Source organism: Protopterus annectens, chromosome 2.part1 (genome assembly GCF_019279795.1).
Source record: "Protopterus annectens isolate FY-2018-M chromosome 2.part1, PAN1.0, whole genome shotgun sequence".
Classification (NCBI taxonomy): Eukaryota; Metazoa; Chordata; order Ceratodontiformes; family Protopteridae; genus Protopterus; species Protopterus annectens.
The window spans coordinates 497,981,470-498,002,176 of NC_056729.1; the positions used below are offsets into that span (position 1 = coordinate 497,981,470).

The window sequence follows — 20,707 nt, forward strand, 5'->3', positions numbered from 1 at the left end:
TTCATGATTGGTTGGCAGTCTGACTTGGAGTCTGCTACTTTCACACTGTGTGCTCTGTGAGCCACTTTGCAACCTACCTAGTGATATAGTTGTGATATCTGGTCTTTTTCCACCTGGTGTGTAAAGTTAAGGAAGTCAGTGGTCCCATTAATGTATTCTAAAAATATGGGAATTTTATGTTTTTCTGAATCAAGCCATAAAACAAGAATCATCTTGGTAACGAATGTAACTGCCCTTACCATAATACATCCCCTCAGGAAACTGCTACTCTCCTCAATAAACACGTTGGCACCATCAAACACTCATACCATCCAACTGTAGCACTTCTCTGCCAACCCCGCCCAACCCTCCAAACAAAAATCTATTCTCCTTTCACTCTCTTCCTACATCAGATCTCTTCTTCTAAAGCTCAAACCCTGCTCTCTCCCTCCACTGACAATCTACATCCTACCTTCCTTAAACTTGCTGCTGAATCTATTGCCTATCCTGTATTTATTCTAATCAATAGATCAGTTCAAGAATCCACCTTTCTTACCCTACGGAAATCTTTCTTCACTATTCCCCTCCATAAAGGAAGGAAACTCAACAGACCTATCTAACTACTGCCATCCTATCCCCCCTCTCAGATTCTTGAAAAATGCATTCACTCTCAGTTTCTGAACTACCTCCTCCAGCATAGCCTTCTCAGTCCCACTCAGCACGGTTTCCGTCCTAACCGCAGCACAACTACTACCCTCTTATCTTTCACTCATATCTTTGCTGAGGCCCTAGATAACAATAAACTCGTATCTTATCTCTTCCTAGACCTTTCCAAAGCTTTTGATACAGCCTTCCACCCCCTACTGCTATCTAAACTCGCTAATCTCTATCTTCCACCTCTCTTGCTTTGTTTTCCAGTTACCTATCCTGCAGACAGCAATCTGTTAAATGGCTCTCATCCTTTTCTCCATTAATTCCTGTCCCAACTGGAGTACCACAAGGTTCCATCTTGGGTTCCCTTCTGTTTAATGTCTTCACCAACAATCTCTGTACATCTGGTCAACAATCATCCCTCATCCAATACGATGAGTCAGTTTTCATCTCCATCTCTAACAATATATCTGAACTCCATACCCTAACCCAGCATGCCTTTCTATCCACTGAATAGTGGTTGTCTAATAATCTACGTATCCTTAACCCAAAGAAGATCAAACTCTTACTCTTTCTCCCCCATTGCCTTACTATAAATACACCTCTGCTATTACATCCTCTAACAATACAGTAATCCAACTCGAAACTCACACAAAACTCCTTGAGTCATCATGGATGATGAACTCAAATTCAACCTACACATACTCCAATGCATAAAAAGACGCACCAGAAACTAGGTTTACTGTATCGCAACAAAAAAAATCTAACCCCCTAATGCCAGGCTCTCCCTTGCACAGGCACTCCTCCTCCCCTCCCTACTATATGCTGCCCCTAACAACATTCAGGCCACAACCTCGAACAAACTTACTATAAGATAGCTAGATTTATCACAAACTCTCCATACAATGCACCTCTGCCTTGCCCTAAACTCTCTCTAATGGCTGTAACTCCCCCAACAACTGCTGCTATCACAATTTCAAATGTTACACTTCATTCTTTATAAACCTGCATCCTGTCCAGTTCTCTCTTCCTGTCTCTGTCTGTTCTCCACCTCGGACCCTCTGCACCTATAATCAGCAACTACTAGACACCTACCAACCCAAGAAAACAGTAGGCAAACTTCTATATTAATACTCTTGCCCATGCCTGGAACAAACGTCCGCTAGACATACATTCCATCACCCACACATCACACTTTAAAAATGATCTCAAACTTCATCTACTTACTCCAAACCTTGCCCTTCTCAAGACCTACCCTAAGCTCCCCATACTCCATATACACTTCTAATAATCTCTTCCCTTTCATCTTGTACCCTACTATGCAGATACTTACTAAACTAAATCAATGCTGATGGATAAATTTCTTATGTAAATATATTGTTTCTCTGTAACAACATTGTGTATATTCCTTTGTGCATGCATTCTATTTCATGTCTTTAACTTGCTTTATAGCAAGTTTTTTGTAATTCGTTTGAGTCAACTGTTGTAATTACTGTAAACTGTCTGTGAATGGAGCTTTTCTCCTTGGGTCGCCACTGAAAATGGGCCTCTAGCCCAGCTGGACCAACCCGGTTAACAAATGTCAATAAATAAGTAAATAACTAAAGTACCCACAGGTTACAGAATGCGCAGAGAGACTGTGCCAGTGAAATCTTTTCCAGTGTTTCAATGGAAAATGCTTGAGAAGGAAAAAAACACAAGCGTTGACTAGAATCAAGAGTATGTTGGGGAAAGGAAGCAGAGACAGGATTTGGGAGATGGAGATGAATAGAAATAAAACCAGTAACTTGGAAAATGACAAATGTGAGATTACAAAACAATGATTATATTTATGAAACATGACAGAACAAGAAAATCTGGTAATATTGGACTTTTATGGACTTAAACTTGTAGGGGACTTGAAAGTATATGCTGTACTTCATGTCATTAATGTTCGGAAAAATACTGAGGAGAGGGGAAGAGGTGGGAGAAAGTTAACTGAAAGTAAAAAAAAATGTTTTCTTAATGTTACTATTTTAATAGTGCATGATTTTCTTTGCATGCTGTAAAGTTTTCTCAGTTATTTTAAGTATAATGGGAATACTAATGTAAATAGGTGCTCCTCTTTTTTTTCTTTCTCCCTTATTCTATTTCTCCCTGTTCAGTTTTAAGAAATGTAGGCACTGCAATGTAAAGGAAAAATCTGGTTAAAAGAGCATGACAAAAGAAAAATCAGTGTGCTTTTTCTCATTCTTGTATAAGGGAATGATTGGGTTAAGGCTCTTAGCTTTATCTAGTAACAAGTGTTGAGACAGCAAGTAAATGAAAAAGAATATTAAATATTATAAGGCTTTTTTCTAGTAAACAAATATAAATTTGGCAGTTTTGTGTCTGGTCCTCATGTCTCTAGGAGACACTCTGATAACATTTTCTCCAAGCCATTTCTCTTTTTTTTTGAAAGCATAGCATTCAAGTGTTTTCCCAGCTGAAAAGCTGTAAAGATAAGACAAAGCCAGAAACAACTTAGAAGTACAGGCTGTACCATGAGTCTTATTATGGATAACATTTCTTGTAGGTTACCTCAAGTGTTTGTGTGTGGCTATCAGTTTGGAACATTTGTTCCTATTAGGAAGGTAAAACTTCATTATTTGAAGATGTACATAGTTTTCTGTGTTAAGTTAATAGGTTTTAGGGGGTATTGGGCTTTTTTTTGTTTGTTTGAGGGCTTTCAATAAAACAAAGTTTTGTCAGATGTGACACAGGCTGAAATGAATGGATATGACAAGAACAGCTGTATTAAAGATCATCCTGTCAAACAGTGTATGCATGTAACACAAAAGCTAGAACTAGACATTTAACAAAAAAGCTGTTATACATAAAATATGGTAATAACTTTTAGGAAAATGATGCATTCTGTAATGTTTCTAAACATCAGTGGACTCGCAGATAGATACAAAAAAAAATATTAAAAATGTAGATTACAAATAGCTATGCTACAAGAGCCACAATTGGAAAGAACTGAACATGTGATTTTGATAAAGGTTTCCAGGATGGTTATTCAGAGGAATAAAAAAGAGAATTACTTTAATTGCAAGAGGAGCTCCAGTAGTGATAGAAGAAGATAAAAAAGATAATGGTAGATTTGTAGTACTATGGGGCTATTGCCAAGGGACGAAGATTATACTGGCATGTATTTATATTCCACAAAAACTGCTTTAAGAAAATTCTGGGAGAAATAATCAACTTTCAGCAAGAAATATTACTTGTAGGTAGGGGCTGGAATTTTATCTGCAACAGTGAAGATGTGTCTGGGGGGCCTGGTAAAATATAACAAAGGAGGATAGAGTTTTGAAGAAATTTATGAAAATATTTGGCATGGAAGATGTGAATTAAGTGCTTGGAGTTCAGAGTGAATTCACATATTATTCTCCAAGATACAAAAACTGGCTAGGCTACACAGAATTCTTCCATTTCACAGTAACGTGCATTTAATTGAAGGTCTTGATACACATCCAATAACTATTTCACATCATGCTAATGATAATAACAAAAAGGAGACGCTGGTGTTTTCCCATCTGTCTGTTGAAAAAAAAAGGCATGTAATGGATTGTGGAAATTCAGAAGCTATTAGAGAAGATAGAAATTTCTTCTGAAAATATAGCTAGGGAGAGGGATAAAGCTAAAATAGAGTTTAAAAATAATGTAGAAATAAAAGAAAGAGAGGTATGATTTAAGAAGTAACAAGAATTATTTAGAGGGACTGACAAATGTTAAAAGTATTGCAAAATAGGGAGAATCTCAGAGAACAAGAAAAGGAGCAACTACAAAATGCTAAACAGAAAATAAGGGATTACCTCAGTAATTTGCATGAGTTTAGAAAGCTTGGTGTTAAGTAACTTTTTGATAATAACCCTAGAGCACAAAAACTTTTAGTATGACGACTCGGGCAACAGAAGATAAAAAGGGCTGTCACCAAGCTTAGGGAACCTGTAAAAAGGAAGATAAGAGATCCTGTAGAAGTATTAGAACTATTTCGGAAATTCTATGAAAGTCTGTATAAAGCAAAGAAATATGGAAATCAAGAAAAGGTACAAATGGGAAAGTTTATGGAAGAATTAAATATGCCAAAGTTAGAGGTAGATGAGGCTGAATTACTAACTTTTAGCATAGGAGGAGATGAGATAAAAATTGTGACGTATAACCAATCTTCAAGAAAGTCCCCAGAAATAGATGGTATTCCTGTGGAGGTTTGGTTGCTAGAACGGAAAAAACTAATAAATATCTGAGTGATACAGAATTGGAATTGCCTATACATAGTAAGGCTTGCTGAGTCTAGTTATGATGGCTGCCAAAAAAAGCAATTACTAGAAAATGGAAACAAAAGTCTAAACCAACTTTACTAGAAGTAGCAAAGACTACAACAGAGTTGAAACAACTGGAACTGGGATCTTTAGAAAAGGGTAGGAACAAATTACATAGGAAAAAATGGGAAATGTAGGATCAATACATGCAGACGAGGAATGCGGTGTAAAAGAAGGCAGGATTTGAATGAGCTATGTAATGGTTGACTAACAATGACTGGATATGTTCAAAGTTATGTATAATGTTTGCAGCTACAGTTGTGTCGACACAGTTTGGAATGTATAATGTTTATAACTGAGGTTGTGTCACTATGGTTTATTTAAGCAATAACCGATGACGTGGTGTGGTATATTGAAGATTTACCCACGGTTGGTGTGGTTTAATCATGTGGGCGAAGCCAGAGTAATTAAATAAAGCCAACCGTGGGTAAATTTCAGTGTACCACAACCACGGAGTTGGTTATTGCTATTATACAATGACATTATTTAAGAAAAAAAATACTTTTCTTAAGTAATGTCTTTGTATAATGGCGGATTACTGTTCTTCCGCTGGTTGTGGTACACTACTTCCTTGTTTTGATGTACTGCGCATGCGTATGGGACTTGCGTCCCACGCATACCCAGTACATCAATGCTTTGAAACGGAACCAACGGAGAAAGTCTCCATTTTTTCTTTTTTTTTTTTTTTTTTGGTTAAAAAAAAATGTTTTGTGCACGTTATAGCAATGGGAAAAAGTCCAGGGTGACCGGACCTTTTTCCATTGGTATATTGTAGAATTTACAACGGGCACGCTGGTCAATCATTGTGCATGTTTTGGAATATTAATGGGGGGTCATTGTATAATTTCAATTTTATAAATGCAGCATTGCCGATGTCATGCATGATAACTTAATAAAGATGTTTCTTGTTTAAAAAAACTGATAAATATTTAGAAAATTTTGTTTAATGGTATTTTTAGAGGAAGAAATATACAAACATCCTGGAAGAAAGCGGTGGTAGCTGTAATATGTAATGAAGGTAAAAGCCAATTTCAATACTAAAGTTGGGACTTCATGAGCATGGCAGTGGAAGCATTTACATTCCCTGATAAAATTATAAGGTTTATTTGGAGGATATATGAGGGATCGGAGGAGAAAATTTAAGTGGGTGGGTCAGGCAAGGGTCTCCTCTCTCCCCTTTGTTAATTGCATTATAATTAGAACCATTAGCAAAGAAAATAAGGGACTCTGAAATTCAAGGATATAATCGGTATGGTAGCCAAGAAAAGATGTCTCTATTTGCAGATATTATTTTAAACCTGACAAAACCAAAAAGGGGCATTAGTGTTTTGGAATATTCTAAGACAGTTTCAAATCTTTTCAGGATGCAAAATTAATGAAGCTAAAATAAAGGCAATAGCAGTAAATTATGTATCCACACACAAATTGGTTCAACAATATCCAGATTTATGGGCACATGATAAAATGAAGTATTTAGGAGTATGGATTAAAAATGATTCTGGTGTGGCAGCTAAGGATATGTGGGAGACTAAAAAGATAATAAAAATAAGATAATACAGAAACTGAGAAAATGGAAGTTCTGTTATATGAATATCAATAGTAAGATACAAGCAGTTAAAATGTTTAGTCCCTTTAGCGTTGTACATAGGTCAGCCATATTTTTATCAACCAGAGGAGAAGTTGTGGATGGCAGTTAGTAAAGAGCTGAAGATTTTATCTGGGAGGGGAAGACAGCAAGAGTCAAGTGGGATAAGCTGATTCTTCCAATAGAACGAGGTGGATTGGGATTACCCGATTTCGGGGGGTACTTCAGAGCAACACAGTTGAGGCTCTTATACATAGCAGAAAAGTATAATTCAAAGTGGAAAGGGAAGAAGATGAAGCCAGCGGGAAGCTCAAGAAACAAGGAGAGACTGGGATTTTGGATTCAGACCTTTAAGGAGAATAACAGTAGTCATACAGAACATTCTATTCATAAAGTATCAAAGTATTCTAAGAACTAAGCCAACACTGGAATGGAGAAAGGAGATTCTGCCAGTAGGGATGACTGCACTTAGGGTGACAGGCAATAGGGGGCTGGAATTTATTGGAGAAAACTGGAAAATGAACAAAGGTATTGGGAGCAAATAAATAGAAAGGGAAAGGTAATAGAATGAGAAATGCCAAGTATTTATTTGGACTGCAGGTTAGAGATTTGCCTTCGTTATCAAGGACTGACCAGAGTATATGCAAAGAGAAAAAAACAAGGAGGTCGTAAGCAAAGGACCAGCACTGGTGGAGTTTTTAGCAGAATTTAGAGTAGAAGCTACCTTTAAAAAAGGAATAATTAGTAGAACATATAAACTATTGCATGATGACTATAAAAAATCAGAGATGTTTAGAAAGAATTGGGAAGAGAGATTGGACAAGCAACTCACAGAGAAGGCAGGACTTAAATGAGCTATGTAATGTTTGACTGAAAATGATTATGTAGATTATAAGTAATGTATAATGTTTGTAACTACAATTGTGTCAACGTGGTTTGTAATGTATAATGTTTGCCGCTAGAAATGTGTCAGTGTGTTTTTTTCATTGATATAAATAATTTAATAAAGATGTTTCTTGTTTAAAAAAACTCTTTGCTACTAGTGCAGGTCTTTTGCTTAGTATCTCCCTTTTTCTTTCTGATTTCAGTCCTTGATAGGGAAGGCAATCTCTAGGCTGCAGTCCAAATTAATTATTGACGTCTTCTCATTCTATTACCTTTCCCTCTCTAATTATTTTCTCCCAATACCTTGGTTCCTTTGCCAGTTTTCTCCAGTAAGTTCCAGCTCACTCTTGCCTATTCTCTATATCCCTAATTGCAGTCTTCCCTATCTGCAGAATATCCTTTCTGCATCTCCGTGTTGGCTTAGTTCTTAGAATACTTTGTCACTTTATGAATATAGTATTCTGTATGTTTGTTGTTCTCCTTAAAGATATGCATCCAAAATCCCAGTCTCTCCTTGTTTCTTTAGCTTCCCCCTGTTCATTGTCATCCTTTTCCACTTTGTATTGTAACTTTCTGCTTCTGCTATGTATTGGAGCCTTAACTGTATAGCCCCTTCAAATCAGGTAATCCCAAGTCACCTTGTTCTATTGGAAAGATCAGCTTATCCCACTTGACTCTTGCTGTCTTCCACTCCCAGATAAAATCCTTCCACTCACCTCTGGTTGATAAAAATATGCCTGACCTGTGTATAAAGCTAATGGGACTAAAAACATTTTCACTGCTTGTATGTTGCTCTCCATATCCCTAAAATAGATCTTCCCATTTCTCATTTTTTGTATTATCTTTTTTAATCTCTTTCCAGATATCCTTAGCTGCCACACCAGAATCATTTTAATCCATTCATTTTATCATGTCCCCATAAATATTGGTATTGTTGAACCAACTTGTGTGTAGGTACATAGTTTACAGCTATTGCCTTATTTTTATCTTTATTCTTTTTGTATCCCAAAAAGACTTGAAACTGTCTCAGAATGTTCCACAACAAATCCTGTCCAAAGCCAAGAAGGAACAGACAGAACAATGCAAACATACACTCACCAGTCTAAGCAGACCTATTAGAGAGCTGGTCAAATCTGCCAGAGGAAACTACTAGGCAAAGATAGCCTCCCAGGTGAAAGATAACCATAAGACTTTTTTAATTATGTTCATAACCTCAAGAGGAACACTCAGCAATATGCAGAGTTAATTATAATAACCAACATTTACACCCAGCCTGAAACTGTAGCAATCCTGCTGGCTGAAAAGCTCAGTTCAGTTTTCCCCATCACCTCCTACCACACACAAAGAAATACCCATTTTGAGATATAACATGCTAAGTGAGGATGTCAAATTCACTGTAGTGCTGCAATGAAACTCTGAGGGTAAAATAGAATCTTAGGAGCTCTTTGTAGCTAAACACCATGTGATGACCACCTAAAAGCTTCATAAAGCTGAGATAGCATTATTCCCTGGGTCCATTGTGGGTGTTGTAGTGAGCTTCTCTTTAGCTTATTGTATACAGTAGTGGCGTACAACACTTCACTAATGTAAAATGTTTTATATGTAAAGAATACATGGGGGTTTGTGTGTATCAAATGAAATGCCTTATATTGCAGCAAACCAGATAAGACCTCAAATATTCCATTCCATTTTTTCCTTTATCTTAGAGTAATGTTTTCCTTTGCTTTTAGAGGGCTGTAGTAATTAATTAAGTTCCTTCTGAATAGAGTTTAGTAGTTTATGAATGGAGCATCTTGTCTGGGATTTCTACTTAAGTTTCTGAAATATTTTAAATCATTTTTGTAGTGTCTGTATTTTGATAATCTAGTGTTATGTTAAGATTAGCTAGCTTTATATGTTTGTTATTCCTTGAGTTAATTTGTAGTTGGTTTAGTTAAGTCAGGTCCATTTCGCCAGCAGTGCTGCATTCCATTTGGCTAATTGGGGTACATCATTTTCTTTTACATTTTATTATTTTAATTTTTCTTTTTACTAGGAAACAAATAGCATGGGTAGCATTGCATTTTGTGGGGAGTTTGCGTGAGTGTGTTGAATTTACAGTGTGTGAACTTAACGTTTTTAATAACTAAGTGAATGGAAAATGCTGCTTGTTTTATTTTACTAAAGTTCCAATAGTGTGATCTTGAGATTGATGTTTTAGACAAGCTAGATTGTTTTCGAGGTGTTTGTATATTTGCATTTAAATTATGTACATTTTACTTTAGTTTTTAGTAAGTAGCATAAATATGGTGGGATCAGGAGAATTTTAAAAGTTTTGAAATGGGAAGGATGTAGGTAAGCTGCTAGTAATCAAGAGTGCTAGTGCAAATAGTTAATGATGTGTAGACACAGACATGCACACACAGTGTACCTGGAAACCAGGTTATTAATCCACCAGAAGGTCTAAGGATTCTTTTAACAGATTAACTCATGAAAATATATCTTAAAAGTAACACTGGGACTTTCCTTGGTGTGCCCTCTTTATACTGTTGCATGTTCTTCCTATGCATGGCCTGCCTCCCATCCAGCTTTGTATGTTGGAGTTTCCAGCAAGTTCATCAAATATATAGCATTATATTACTTGTAAACCATGTAGTTTCTTACACTTTTTTTCTTGATAAGCAGGAAGTATGCATGCTTAGATGTCAAGGGCAATCTGGCAAACTCAAGGGGGATATTTGGGAGTGTATTTGTGTCTGGCATAAGATGATATGGTAATAGTGCATAGAACAAACATACCCATGAGTTTAGGGGCTTCCAAGAACAAAATATTGTGACAGAAATGAGGATGAGCCCTATCTATAGAGCCACCAAAGAGGGTCCCATTATTGGTAATCTGATAGACCAAAAATCTTTTACTATCTTTGGTTAAGAAATCTTAAGGTTGTTTTTTGATTTGTTTTAGTGTTACAGGAAGTTTGGTGTGTTCTGCTTGCCAACCTGGATCACATGCGAATGAAACTGGATCTCGTGCTTGTAGTCCATGTGCAGCAGGTATGTAACTGAAACAAAAATAATGAAGCTTCTCACTGTATTGTGCATATGTGTTGCAATGGTAGGTCATATAACCTTGTTGTACAATAGAGAAGTAACTGTGTAGCACGCATTACATTTATTGTATTTATGTTCCTGATGTACTACATTCCTTTCTGAGATGTTGTCATACTGCTGAGTATTTTGTTTCATGAATACTTCCCTGTGTTGTCTAGCTGACTCTTTTTGGTGCCTTCAGCATTTTTCGAAGTTGTGTGAATACTGAAAAAAATGTCATCTTATGAAGTTGTTTTTCTTCTGAAGTAATATTGCACATCAGATGCTGCCATGATAGGTATTACTACTGTAAGAGGCATGTTGGTATGAAGGTGATGGGTTGCTTTGTCAGTGCAGTATCTTTAGTGATTGGAATCTAGTTGTATACAAACATGATTTAGTTGCTGATGGCCAACATCTTTATTCCATCACAGCTGGATAATGATGTAGTTAGCCATTTGCTTCTACCTCTTCCTTCCCCATTTTCCATCTCACCCAGATACCTTTTATCTGCAGTTCAGCAACCTCTACTGTTGTGCATTCCATTGTCTTACAGCTTTCTGTAAATTTGTTTCTTGATGCTAGGTTTAAATCGCCTTTCAATTGCTCTCCAAGGAGCATGTCTACCTGGTCTCATCCCATTATATTACTTTTCCCTCTGTATTTATTTGCTTTTAATACCTTGGTTCCTTTACCAGTTTTCTCCAGTAAATTTCAGCCCCCTCTTGCCTATCCTCTGTAACCCAAATTGCAGTCATCCCTACGGGGAGAATCTCCTTTCTCCATTCTTGTGTTGGCTTAGTTCTTAGAATACTTTCTTCTACTTTATGAATATAATCTATTTGCCTGTTATTCTCCTTAAGGATCTGCATTCCAAGCTCCCACTCTCTTCTTTCTTGAACCCCCCCCCCCGGGTTCATCATCATCTCTTTCCACTTTAAATTATAGATAGCTTCCTGCTTGTGTTATGTATACAAGCCTTAACTGAGTAGTAAAATATCCATTCAAATCAGGTAATCCTAAACCCACCACCATCTATTGGAAGGATCAACTTATTTCACTTGACCCTTTCCATTTTCCCCTCCAGGATAAAATCCTTAAACTTTTTATTAATTACCATCCACAACTTATCCTCTGGTTGTTAAAAAAAACATACATGACCTTTATATAAAACTAAAGGGACTAAAAACATTTTATTGCTTGTAACTTGCTAACCATATCCAAAAAGAAGGGTTTCCAGTTTTTGCATTATATTTTATTTAGTCTCTTCCCACGTGTCCTAAGTACTTTATTTTACCATGTCCCTAAAAATGAGTATTGCTGAACTAATTCATGTGTGTGTACATAGTTTACAGCTATATCTTTTGTTGTATCTTCCTCAATTCTATATAATGAAAAGACTTGAAACTGTCTTAAAATGTTCCACAATACTGAAATTTCCTTTTCTGATTTTATCAGGTACAAAGTAATATCATTTGCATATAAAGCCAACTTTTTTGATTACTATACCAGTTATATCCTTGAATTTCTGAGTCCCTTATTTTCTTTGCCAATGGCCCTATATATAAAGCAAATAAAGGGAAAAGAGGACACCCTTGCTTGTTTTTTTTTTTTTTTTTTAGGGAAAACATAAGAGGGAGGAATCTTCCCACTTAAATTTGTGCCTCTAATCTGTCGTATAGCCTCCTAATTCACCTTATTATATCAGGGAATGCAAATGCTTCCATTGCCCCACTCATAAAAACCCAGCTTACACTCTCAAATGCTTTCTCTGCATCAAGACCCATCAACAACAGTGATATTTTTATACGTTCTTATTCCCTCTGCATCATCTTTGTTCTGTTAATGTAGTCAAATGTTTGCCTTCCCTTCACACATTTAGCTATTATGGACATCAGCACTTTATAATCATAGTTTAAAATTGAAATGGATTGATCTGTACCCGAGTCTGATGGGTCTTTAGGTATTATGGCCACCACAGCTTTCATCCAGGATGGTGCTTCCCCCTCCTTTATGTTAAACGCAACCTTCCAGATCATTATTACTTTCTTCCCTTCTAGCTTCCAGAATTCCACAGGAATACCATTTATTTCTGGACTTCTCTGTAGATTAATACATTATTGTTTTTATGTTGTATTCTGTCTCAGCTGTAAATTGTTGAGGCTCATCTTCCTCTAACCATGGCATACTTATGTCTTCCATAATCATTTCCATTTGTGCTCTTGATTTCTACATTTTTCTACTTTATACAAATTTTCATATGTTGTCATACAAAATCCAAAATATCGCTAATACTTATACAGGATCCCTTGTTTTCTTTGTTATAGGCTTCCTAAGTTTGGCAACAGCTTATTTTCTCTTTCCCAAGTCATTATGCTTAAAGTTTTTGTACTCTAGAGTTATCATAAAAACAGTTGATTAACAGCATATATTATCCAGATATTTTCTCTTTAGCAGTCTCCATTTGCACCCCTTCTTGTGTGAGATTCCTTATTCTGCAGTATTTAACATTTGTCAGTTCCTCTAAATTATTTTTACTTCTAAACCATCTCTTTCTTTTATTTTTACTGTCTTTAAACTCCACTTTCATTTTATCCCACTCACTTGCCATAACTTCTAAAGAAATTTCTGTTTTCACTAATACATTTTGAATACTTTCTAGTACCCATTCCTTAAATTCTTCTCTTTTTAACAGATAGGGAAGCACCAGTGTCTCATTTTTAATTCATTACCCTGCATTTTAATCTTGGTTATTGTTGGCTCATGATGATTTGAAATAATTGGATGTATATTGAAGTTTTCAATTAAATGCACGTTTCTGTGACATGTAATTTATTGTACAGTAGGGAATAATATGGGAATTCTCTCCAAGTTTCTACTACTGAATTCACATCTTCCATACCAAATATTTTCAGTTTTTTTCAGAAATTTACCCTCTTTTGGTGTATTTTCCCTTCCAGGTCTCACAGCTACAATTCTGACTGTTGTATATCAAGTTCCAGTCCCTGACAAAGCCCCAGGATTAAATTATGTCCCTTTAAAACCAGCTCTAGCAAAAAGGAGGGTAAACTATTGATTTTCTTTGGCTGTATTAGATACTATGTTTTTACTAGTGTTTTATCGTATGATGAAGGGATTTACCCAAAAGCGCTTATGATACTGCACTGCTTTTGTTGTTTTAATAAAGTGAAGTTGCTTCATACACAGCATGGTAGTACTTGCCTTACTTTTGGATTTACTATTTGGTCTTCTTTTAAACCTCATTCCTCCCCTGTATGTGTGTTGTTCCTACAGTTTCCATGTTTTCCTATGGAATTTGCTCCTACCCTTTTCTAAAGATCTCAATTCCAGTTGTTTCATCTCTCTTACTATATTAGAAATAGTGAATATATTTGGTTTAGATTTTGATTTCCATTTTCTAGTAATTACTTTTTGTCAGCCACCATAATTAGACAAAGCAAGGCCTTACTATATCTAGGCAATAGCTAAGAAAAATCATCTTCACACCAATCTGCCCAACCATCATCTCTGACAGTGCATCCCGCAGGGAATCCTTATGATCTGCTAACCCACTGCACTTCCAGAAAATGTTTCCAAGTACCTCTTTCTTCCCCGTCACACATCCAACATTTGCTGTCTACCTAAGGAAAAATTCTCTGGAGTCTACTTGAGGTATAAAAATATCTATGTAAACATTTCCAAGCAAAAATCCTAAGTCTAGATTTTGTTGCATATTTGGGAGACATACATATATCCTCCCATTATAGCCATGATGGTACAGCGGTAGCGTTGTTGGCTCACAGCAAGAGGTTCTCCTGTTCATTTCACAGCTGGAGTGCCTTCTGTGTGGAGTCTGCATGTCCTCTCCGTGGCCGAGTGGCCTCCAAAAAACATGCGTGAATGTGCATGCCTTCGCTCAAGGTCAGGTGTCGGGCTGGCACCACGGCACCATAAAAAAATCTACTGCCAATCATTAGTGGACTGGAGTTCCACTATGGCGATCCCTAACCGGGAAAAGCCGAAAAGACAAACAACAACATATATCCTCCCATTGTTTCTTTGTGAATTGCCTATCCAATCTCTTCCCAATCCTTTCTAACTTACTTAGATTTATTCTTATAGTTATCATGGCTGCACTCTGCATTTCTTAATGTAATTCAATACTCTTACTTTTTTCTGTACTTGTGAGGCCATTCACATTCCAAAATAATATGGATAGTGTAACCATTGTAAGACGTTATACCTGCAGCTCGGTCACACACCTTTATCACTATTTCATCTTTTTTGTCTCATCTTGTCATCCCCTTACATACCACCTCTCATTCATCCTACTTCCCTCTTCTCTTTGCATCTCTGTTTCTTCTCCTGTTTATTTTTCTTCCCTCTGCATGTCTTTCTTTCTCACATTTCTCTGTTTTCTCTCCATGGTGTATTTTCATGCAGCTATTCCCACTTGGCTCATCTAATTTCTTCAGACCGCTCTGTATAACTATACGCTGCTCTCCCTTTAGTATAAGCCATTTAAGTTATGGTTGCATCTTATCCATAAAGCCCTGCTAAGCATAATTCCATTTTTTATCCATGTTTTGACATTGTAAACTTCTTCTTGAACTAAATATTGTAGCATATTCTTGCATCTGTAAATGTGTATCTGTGGTTGTTTTTAGCATATCCTTGTGTTTGTAAATGTTTTTTGTTAATTTCTTGTCACCCTATTAAGCTGGGCTGTGTCTAAAATGGTTCATTGAAATCGGTGCATTACCCGGTAAACAAATGTAAAATAATAAAAATAATAATTCCTACCTGTTATATGTGTTACATTCACTCACTGATGTTTGACAGGTTGATCTTTTATACATTTGTTTCTTGCCATCAACATTTGGACTTGTCATATTTTACAAGACTTTTTTTTTTTTTTCAGCCTGTGCTTCTACTTAGACTAATTGCTTTCTGTTCTTGTCTTTATTCCACTCTCAAATGTGAAAAAAGGTTTGTATGCTTTCAGAAAACATTAACTTTTAGCCTTAAGAAAAAGTGCACTTGCTGTCTTTAAACAAAACTAAATTATACACTGTTCTAGTTAATGTATTGAGGTATTTGGGTACTGGGAAAACTGCTATTTCTTATTCGCTTCCAGTAATTTCAAACTTTATTTTTACTAAGCTGCTGGTCCTTGTACCTTCTAATTTTACATTTCTCTCAGCAAACGATGTCCAGAGCTCTCTTGATTTATAGCCTGGACCTGTAGTCAGTTTGTCTCCATGGAAACATAAGAACAGACTGTACATCTGCCCCCAGCTTCAGATTTCTGAACTCGCACTGCACTTATTTACTAAAGGGAAACTTTACTGCACCCAGGATTCTGTCATTTCTACAGCACACATGCCTACACAAGAAATGTTACTTGATGAAGCCAAATTCATTAATTCAGACATTCACACTTACATAAGCAAGAGAGAACATCTCAGCTCTACATATATTGTAATCAGTGCACTTTTGCACCCCATGCCCCCCTAAAAACAGCCCAAGATTACAACATATTTCCCCAGCCTTTTTGTATTTTTACATAGTCATGCCTACATTTCTTAAAAATAAAAAGTAAAAAAGTACTACTTTACTTTAGGATTTTTATCACATGCAACAATCACTGAAAGTGGTTTACTGTGTAGCATGCAGTCTGTATCATGAATGTTTTATACAAATACTGTTAGAACAAAATTTGTTTTAATTTACATTTACTCTTTCTTCCTCCCATACATTAATGACACAAAGTAGGGTACATGTTTTCAGTCCCTCCACGTCTTTAACAAAGGCAACAAAAGTCAAATTTTTCTCTGCTACTTTTTTTCTGGTAAAGCCTTACTTCACAAATGTGATTGCTTTATTGTCTCACATTTATTCACTAATTTGTGTGTTGCAGTTAGTCTTCCTGTTCATGTTCATCTCCATCTCCCAGCCTGAGACTCCAGTTCAAGTCCAAGATATTCCCAGTTTTTCTAGTTCAGACATGTGCTGTTTTCTCTATCTCAAGCATTTTCCTTTGGAACATTAGAAAATGTTTCATTGGCGAAGTATCTCTCTGGCCTTTATCAACAGAAGAATGAGAAGTCATCTCTCCTTCTGTTTGATGGCTCATGTTTTGTTGGACAAACATTTGTATTTCCTCTTTAGCCTGTTGTGCATCAAAAATGACTTTTATCCTCCAAGAAAAATTATCTGAAGATGCCTGGATACAGCAGCTTGAATCTCATACCTGCCTCAATACATTTTCCGATTGTTGGGGTACATTTGCTTCTCTTTTGCCTGGTGTACAGTAAATAATCAAACTGATGTAAATCTTTATTCATTCCTTATTGTTAGGACCTCATTTCCATCCTCAGAACCGACATGGCCATTACCAAGCTCGCACCAGCCAAAAACTCTCAGCGAAGACCTACCTATAATGCCACTCTGTTCAGATCTTGTTTGCCACGTTCCTCGGTCATTTGTGCCAAGCCTTCTCTCTCAAGCTAAGTGTAGCATTTTTTGTGATTATCTATACCAGTACCTTTTTTTTAGTCAGTTTCCCTAAATATCATCTTTTCGTCTATAAACTTACATACCTTTTCTGTATCCTACCCCTCTACCTTTGCTAGTTCCTCTTATACCATCATTGGTATTGTCCCTCTCTCCTACCCTTGGTAGGCCCTTTCCTACCATTTGTGGTATTTCTAAATACCATCGCTGGTACTTCTCACTTTTCTATCTGTTTATTAAAAAAAAACTCTCTTTCTGTAACCTTGCTATTGTTTTTGGTTGTTTATCTGTCGTTTAGGATTAGTGTGATGTTTCATGATGTCTGAAAAAGCTAAATTAGGATTTAAACAGTGTTATAAGTGCGGGCTTAAGATGCCCAACTCAAACGGTCATGCTCTGTGCATTTGTCTGGGCACTGACCACATCAATGCTTTATTTGTTCCAGCTTCAGCAACCGGACTTTAGCTGAGTGTAAGAACAAGCTGATTCTGAAGAGTATGATAAACTCCCTTCTTGGAGTCTCTTTCTGGGATGGAGGTCTCACCACTTCCTAAGACTAAGAAACCTAAAGAAAAACGGATTCACTCTGTCCCTACATCTCCGTCCTCCTTAGAACTGAATCGACAGACAACTTCGGCACCAGGCTCCATGTCTTCTCCCTCAGTGCCACCCTTAATTTTGACTCCTACCACTGTACCTGCTTCGGCACCATCCTTCTCGGTGCCAGCCTTGGTCTTGACGCACACTCCAAGTACCGTACCTGCATCAGCACCATCCCCGGCCATGGTGCCGGTGTTTTATATGGCCCCATCGACACTGACACCATTGGTTCCGAAGGTTGAGCACCTTCCCAGAACCAGATACTCTCCGACTTATGACCCCTTTTTGGGACACCAGTTTAGTCCTTTTTTCGAGAGACCTGACTCTCCTTCGGCAGATTCCTTCAGATCCACCAGGAGTCTTTCAGAACAAGATGTAGTGAGGGTTGTGGACCAGATTTTGGCAGCTAGAGGATTACCCACTCCTGCTAGGCCTTCCTTCCCTCTTGGAATGGAAGCTTTTCTGGCATACTCACCTGTATATCCACCTCCGGCCTCTTTCCAGGCCCCGGACACTTTGGTACTGATGGCCACCCCGGTGCATCCTGTCTCTGCTCTGACTGTGGAGGCTCCCCTGTCGGTACCGATTACTCTTGGAGCTACAGCTCCATTGGAACTGGCACACTCTTGGAGAAGTGATTGGGCTGTTGGCACCATGGCTCCTAGTTTGGCGACTTTTTTTTTTTTCTGGTGCTGTCTATGGCCACTGCTCCCCCGACAGCTACTGGTCCTCTTGGAGCTCCTCACCTGGAGACGGACTCCTCAGGGCGGGGTGTGACCCTGGTTCCAAGGTTGTCATCCTCTGTTCTGGGCTTCCATCCCTCCTCTGGTGGGCCTGCTTTCCAAGTGATAGAGAAGGTTCTGGCCCAGGGTTCTTGCCTCAACAGGCTCACAGTTGGCACCATTGGCATCGACACCAGAACCCCCCTCTAGCATGTAGCTGGCCCAACCCCCCCGAGGGGATCCCGAAAGCACTTGCTGAGAGAACTTCCCTTGAAGGGAACCATCGTCCTCAGAGATCCCTCAGGGGAGCCACCTGGAGCCACCTGGAAGTGGGGCACCTTGGTGGGTGCAGAGGAATCCCCTGAGGAATCCATCACTGAGGACACAGATTGCAATGAGGGAGAGTTCTCCCCGGAGTTCTCCCCCGGGTGACATTCTTTGTGACATTCTTGAGAGGAGATAAGCAGAGGAGGAGGAGACAATAACCTCTCTATTCTTTTCTTTCCATGCTTGGCTGTGTTCTTGCAGGCCTTGCTGCTTGGGCTGATAGTGCAGTGTGCCTGCAAGCAGCTAGTAGTTGATTCCATGGTCATGGCCAGCCACAAAGAGGAACTGGCAGAAGATGGTTCAATGTTCATCCCCTGCTCTGGTGGATGAAGCCCAGCCCAGGACCACGGTGACCACCGACGCGTCCCTGTTAGGGTGGGGGGCATCTCCAGGGAAAGATGGTCCAAGGCACCTAGTCTCACATGGAAGCCAACTTGCACATAAATGGCCTGGATTTGAGGTCAGTTCTCTTAGCATTGCAAGCTTTCCACACATCCCTTCCTTCCAGGACCATTGCAATTCAATCAAACAACATGTCAGTCGTCTGGTACATCAACAAACAAGACGGAACCAGGTCTTACCCCTTGTGTTGGGAGGCCATGAGAATTTGGCACTGGGCAATGACTTCCAACCGCTTTCTCATAATGCACATTACCAGGAGTTCCAACCTTATTGTGGACAATCCAAGTAGGAACATTCTGATGCATCACGAGTGGTCCCTCAGTCCCATAATACTGGATCAGATCTTCCGCTGTTGGGGCAAGCCTTGCTGCGACCTGTTTGCTTCCCCCCTAAACAACAAATTCAGAAGCTACTTTGCCCTGATCCCCCCTCAGGGGGAGTCACCGAGGGATGCTCTGATGCACGATTGGCCCCCGGGTCTACTGTATGTCTTTCGCCCATTTCCCCTCATCCCGCAATTCCTCCAGAAAGCTCAAAGGTTGAGAAGCAGAGTGATCCTCATTGCCCCCATTAAGTCTGATTCCCTTTCCTATGGCCTCATCTGATTCACAGCATGTGGATCCTGGATCAATCCTAAGGTCTGCTATCTCATCCTCTGGGATTGATTCACCCCCAATCTCCACAGCCTCAAGCTCACAGCTTGGTTTATCCACTTCTGATGATTGCCAGGCTACCTGATATTTCATCTCCTGTTCATGAGATTCTTCTGGCCTCAAAGAAACTTTCCTCCATAGGTTCATAGGTAGGTACTAGGCTATCTGCTCAAAGGCATTTATAAGCCAAGCCAGAATGTGTTGGCTTTCGCTGCCCCCTTAGATTAGTTCCTGTGCCTCTGTCCAGCAGAGCCACTGAAGTGATCCCCGGGGTAAACTTTCCGTTTCCCATCCACTCATCAAGGTTTCTCTTGAAGAGTGTTAGCAAGGAGCTCTGCCTAATGTAGATTGGAATCCTGTTCCAAAGCATGGGTAGTCTCTGGGACAGGAATCTATCCCTCCAGCACGTCCTATTTATTGTTGTGGTGAGGTTTAGATCCCTAGAGCCTGTGGCTCAAGGGGATATGGTTTTCTTTAGGTGGAGTATGACCATCAGTTCTGGGTTGGACATGGCCTTGTATGTCAAGCAGAGATCACCTCTGAGTAGGCGGTATGCAACTGAGTACAGCTGGAGTTTCTTCAGTCGAGCTGCATAGGGCATCTGTTTGAGGCCAGTGATCTTGTTGGTGAGGTACTTCTGTGGTCTTTCCATCTGTTGCAGGTGTCTTGTTAAGGTACATCCAAAACGGGGCGTTGTACTATATGATGGGTCTAATGAGTGATGAGTAGAGGGGCACAATGACCTCTTCTGATCTGGATATGAACCATTTTGTGATTAGATGGGCCACACAGCAGGATTTTCTAACCACTTTGGCAATGTGATTATCAAAGGAGAGATTCCTGTCTACTTCGGTCCCCAGATCCCTTATTACGTATTCCGTATTTAGGGGACTACCACCTATGTGGTAGTTTGTGGGTACTTTGTTTTTTCCAAAGGGGATAACTATGCACTTTTTCGCATTTAGCTTGAGGCCATGA

At 38.7% G+C, this 20,707-nt stretch overlaps 1 protein-coding gene across 1 annotated transcript in view; it reads left to right on the top strand.

Annotated features, from left to right (window-relative positions):
• The window catches only part of LOC122794856 (latent-transforming growth factor beta-binding protein 2-like), a gene marked incomplete in the record, with an annotated part of 523,235 nt that overhangs the window by 95,509 nt on the left and 407,019 nt on the right, over positions 1–20,707 (top strand). Inside the window, 1 exon segment of the mRNA XM_044063459.1 lies at positions 10,385–10,473. Coding sequence (XP_043919394.1) covers positions 10,385–10,473 — 89 coding nt within the window.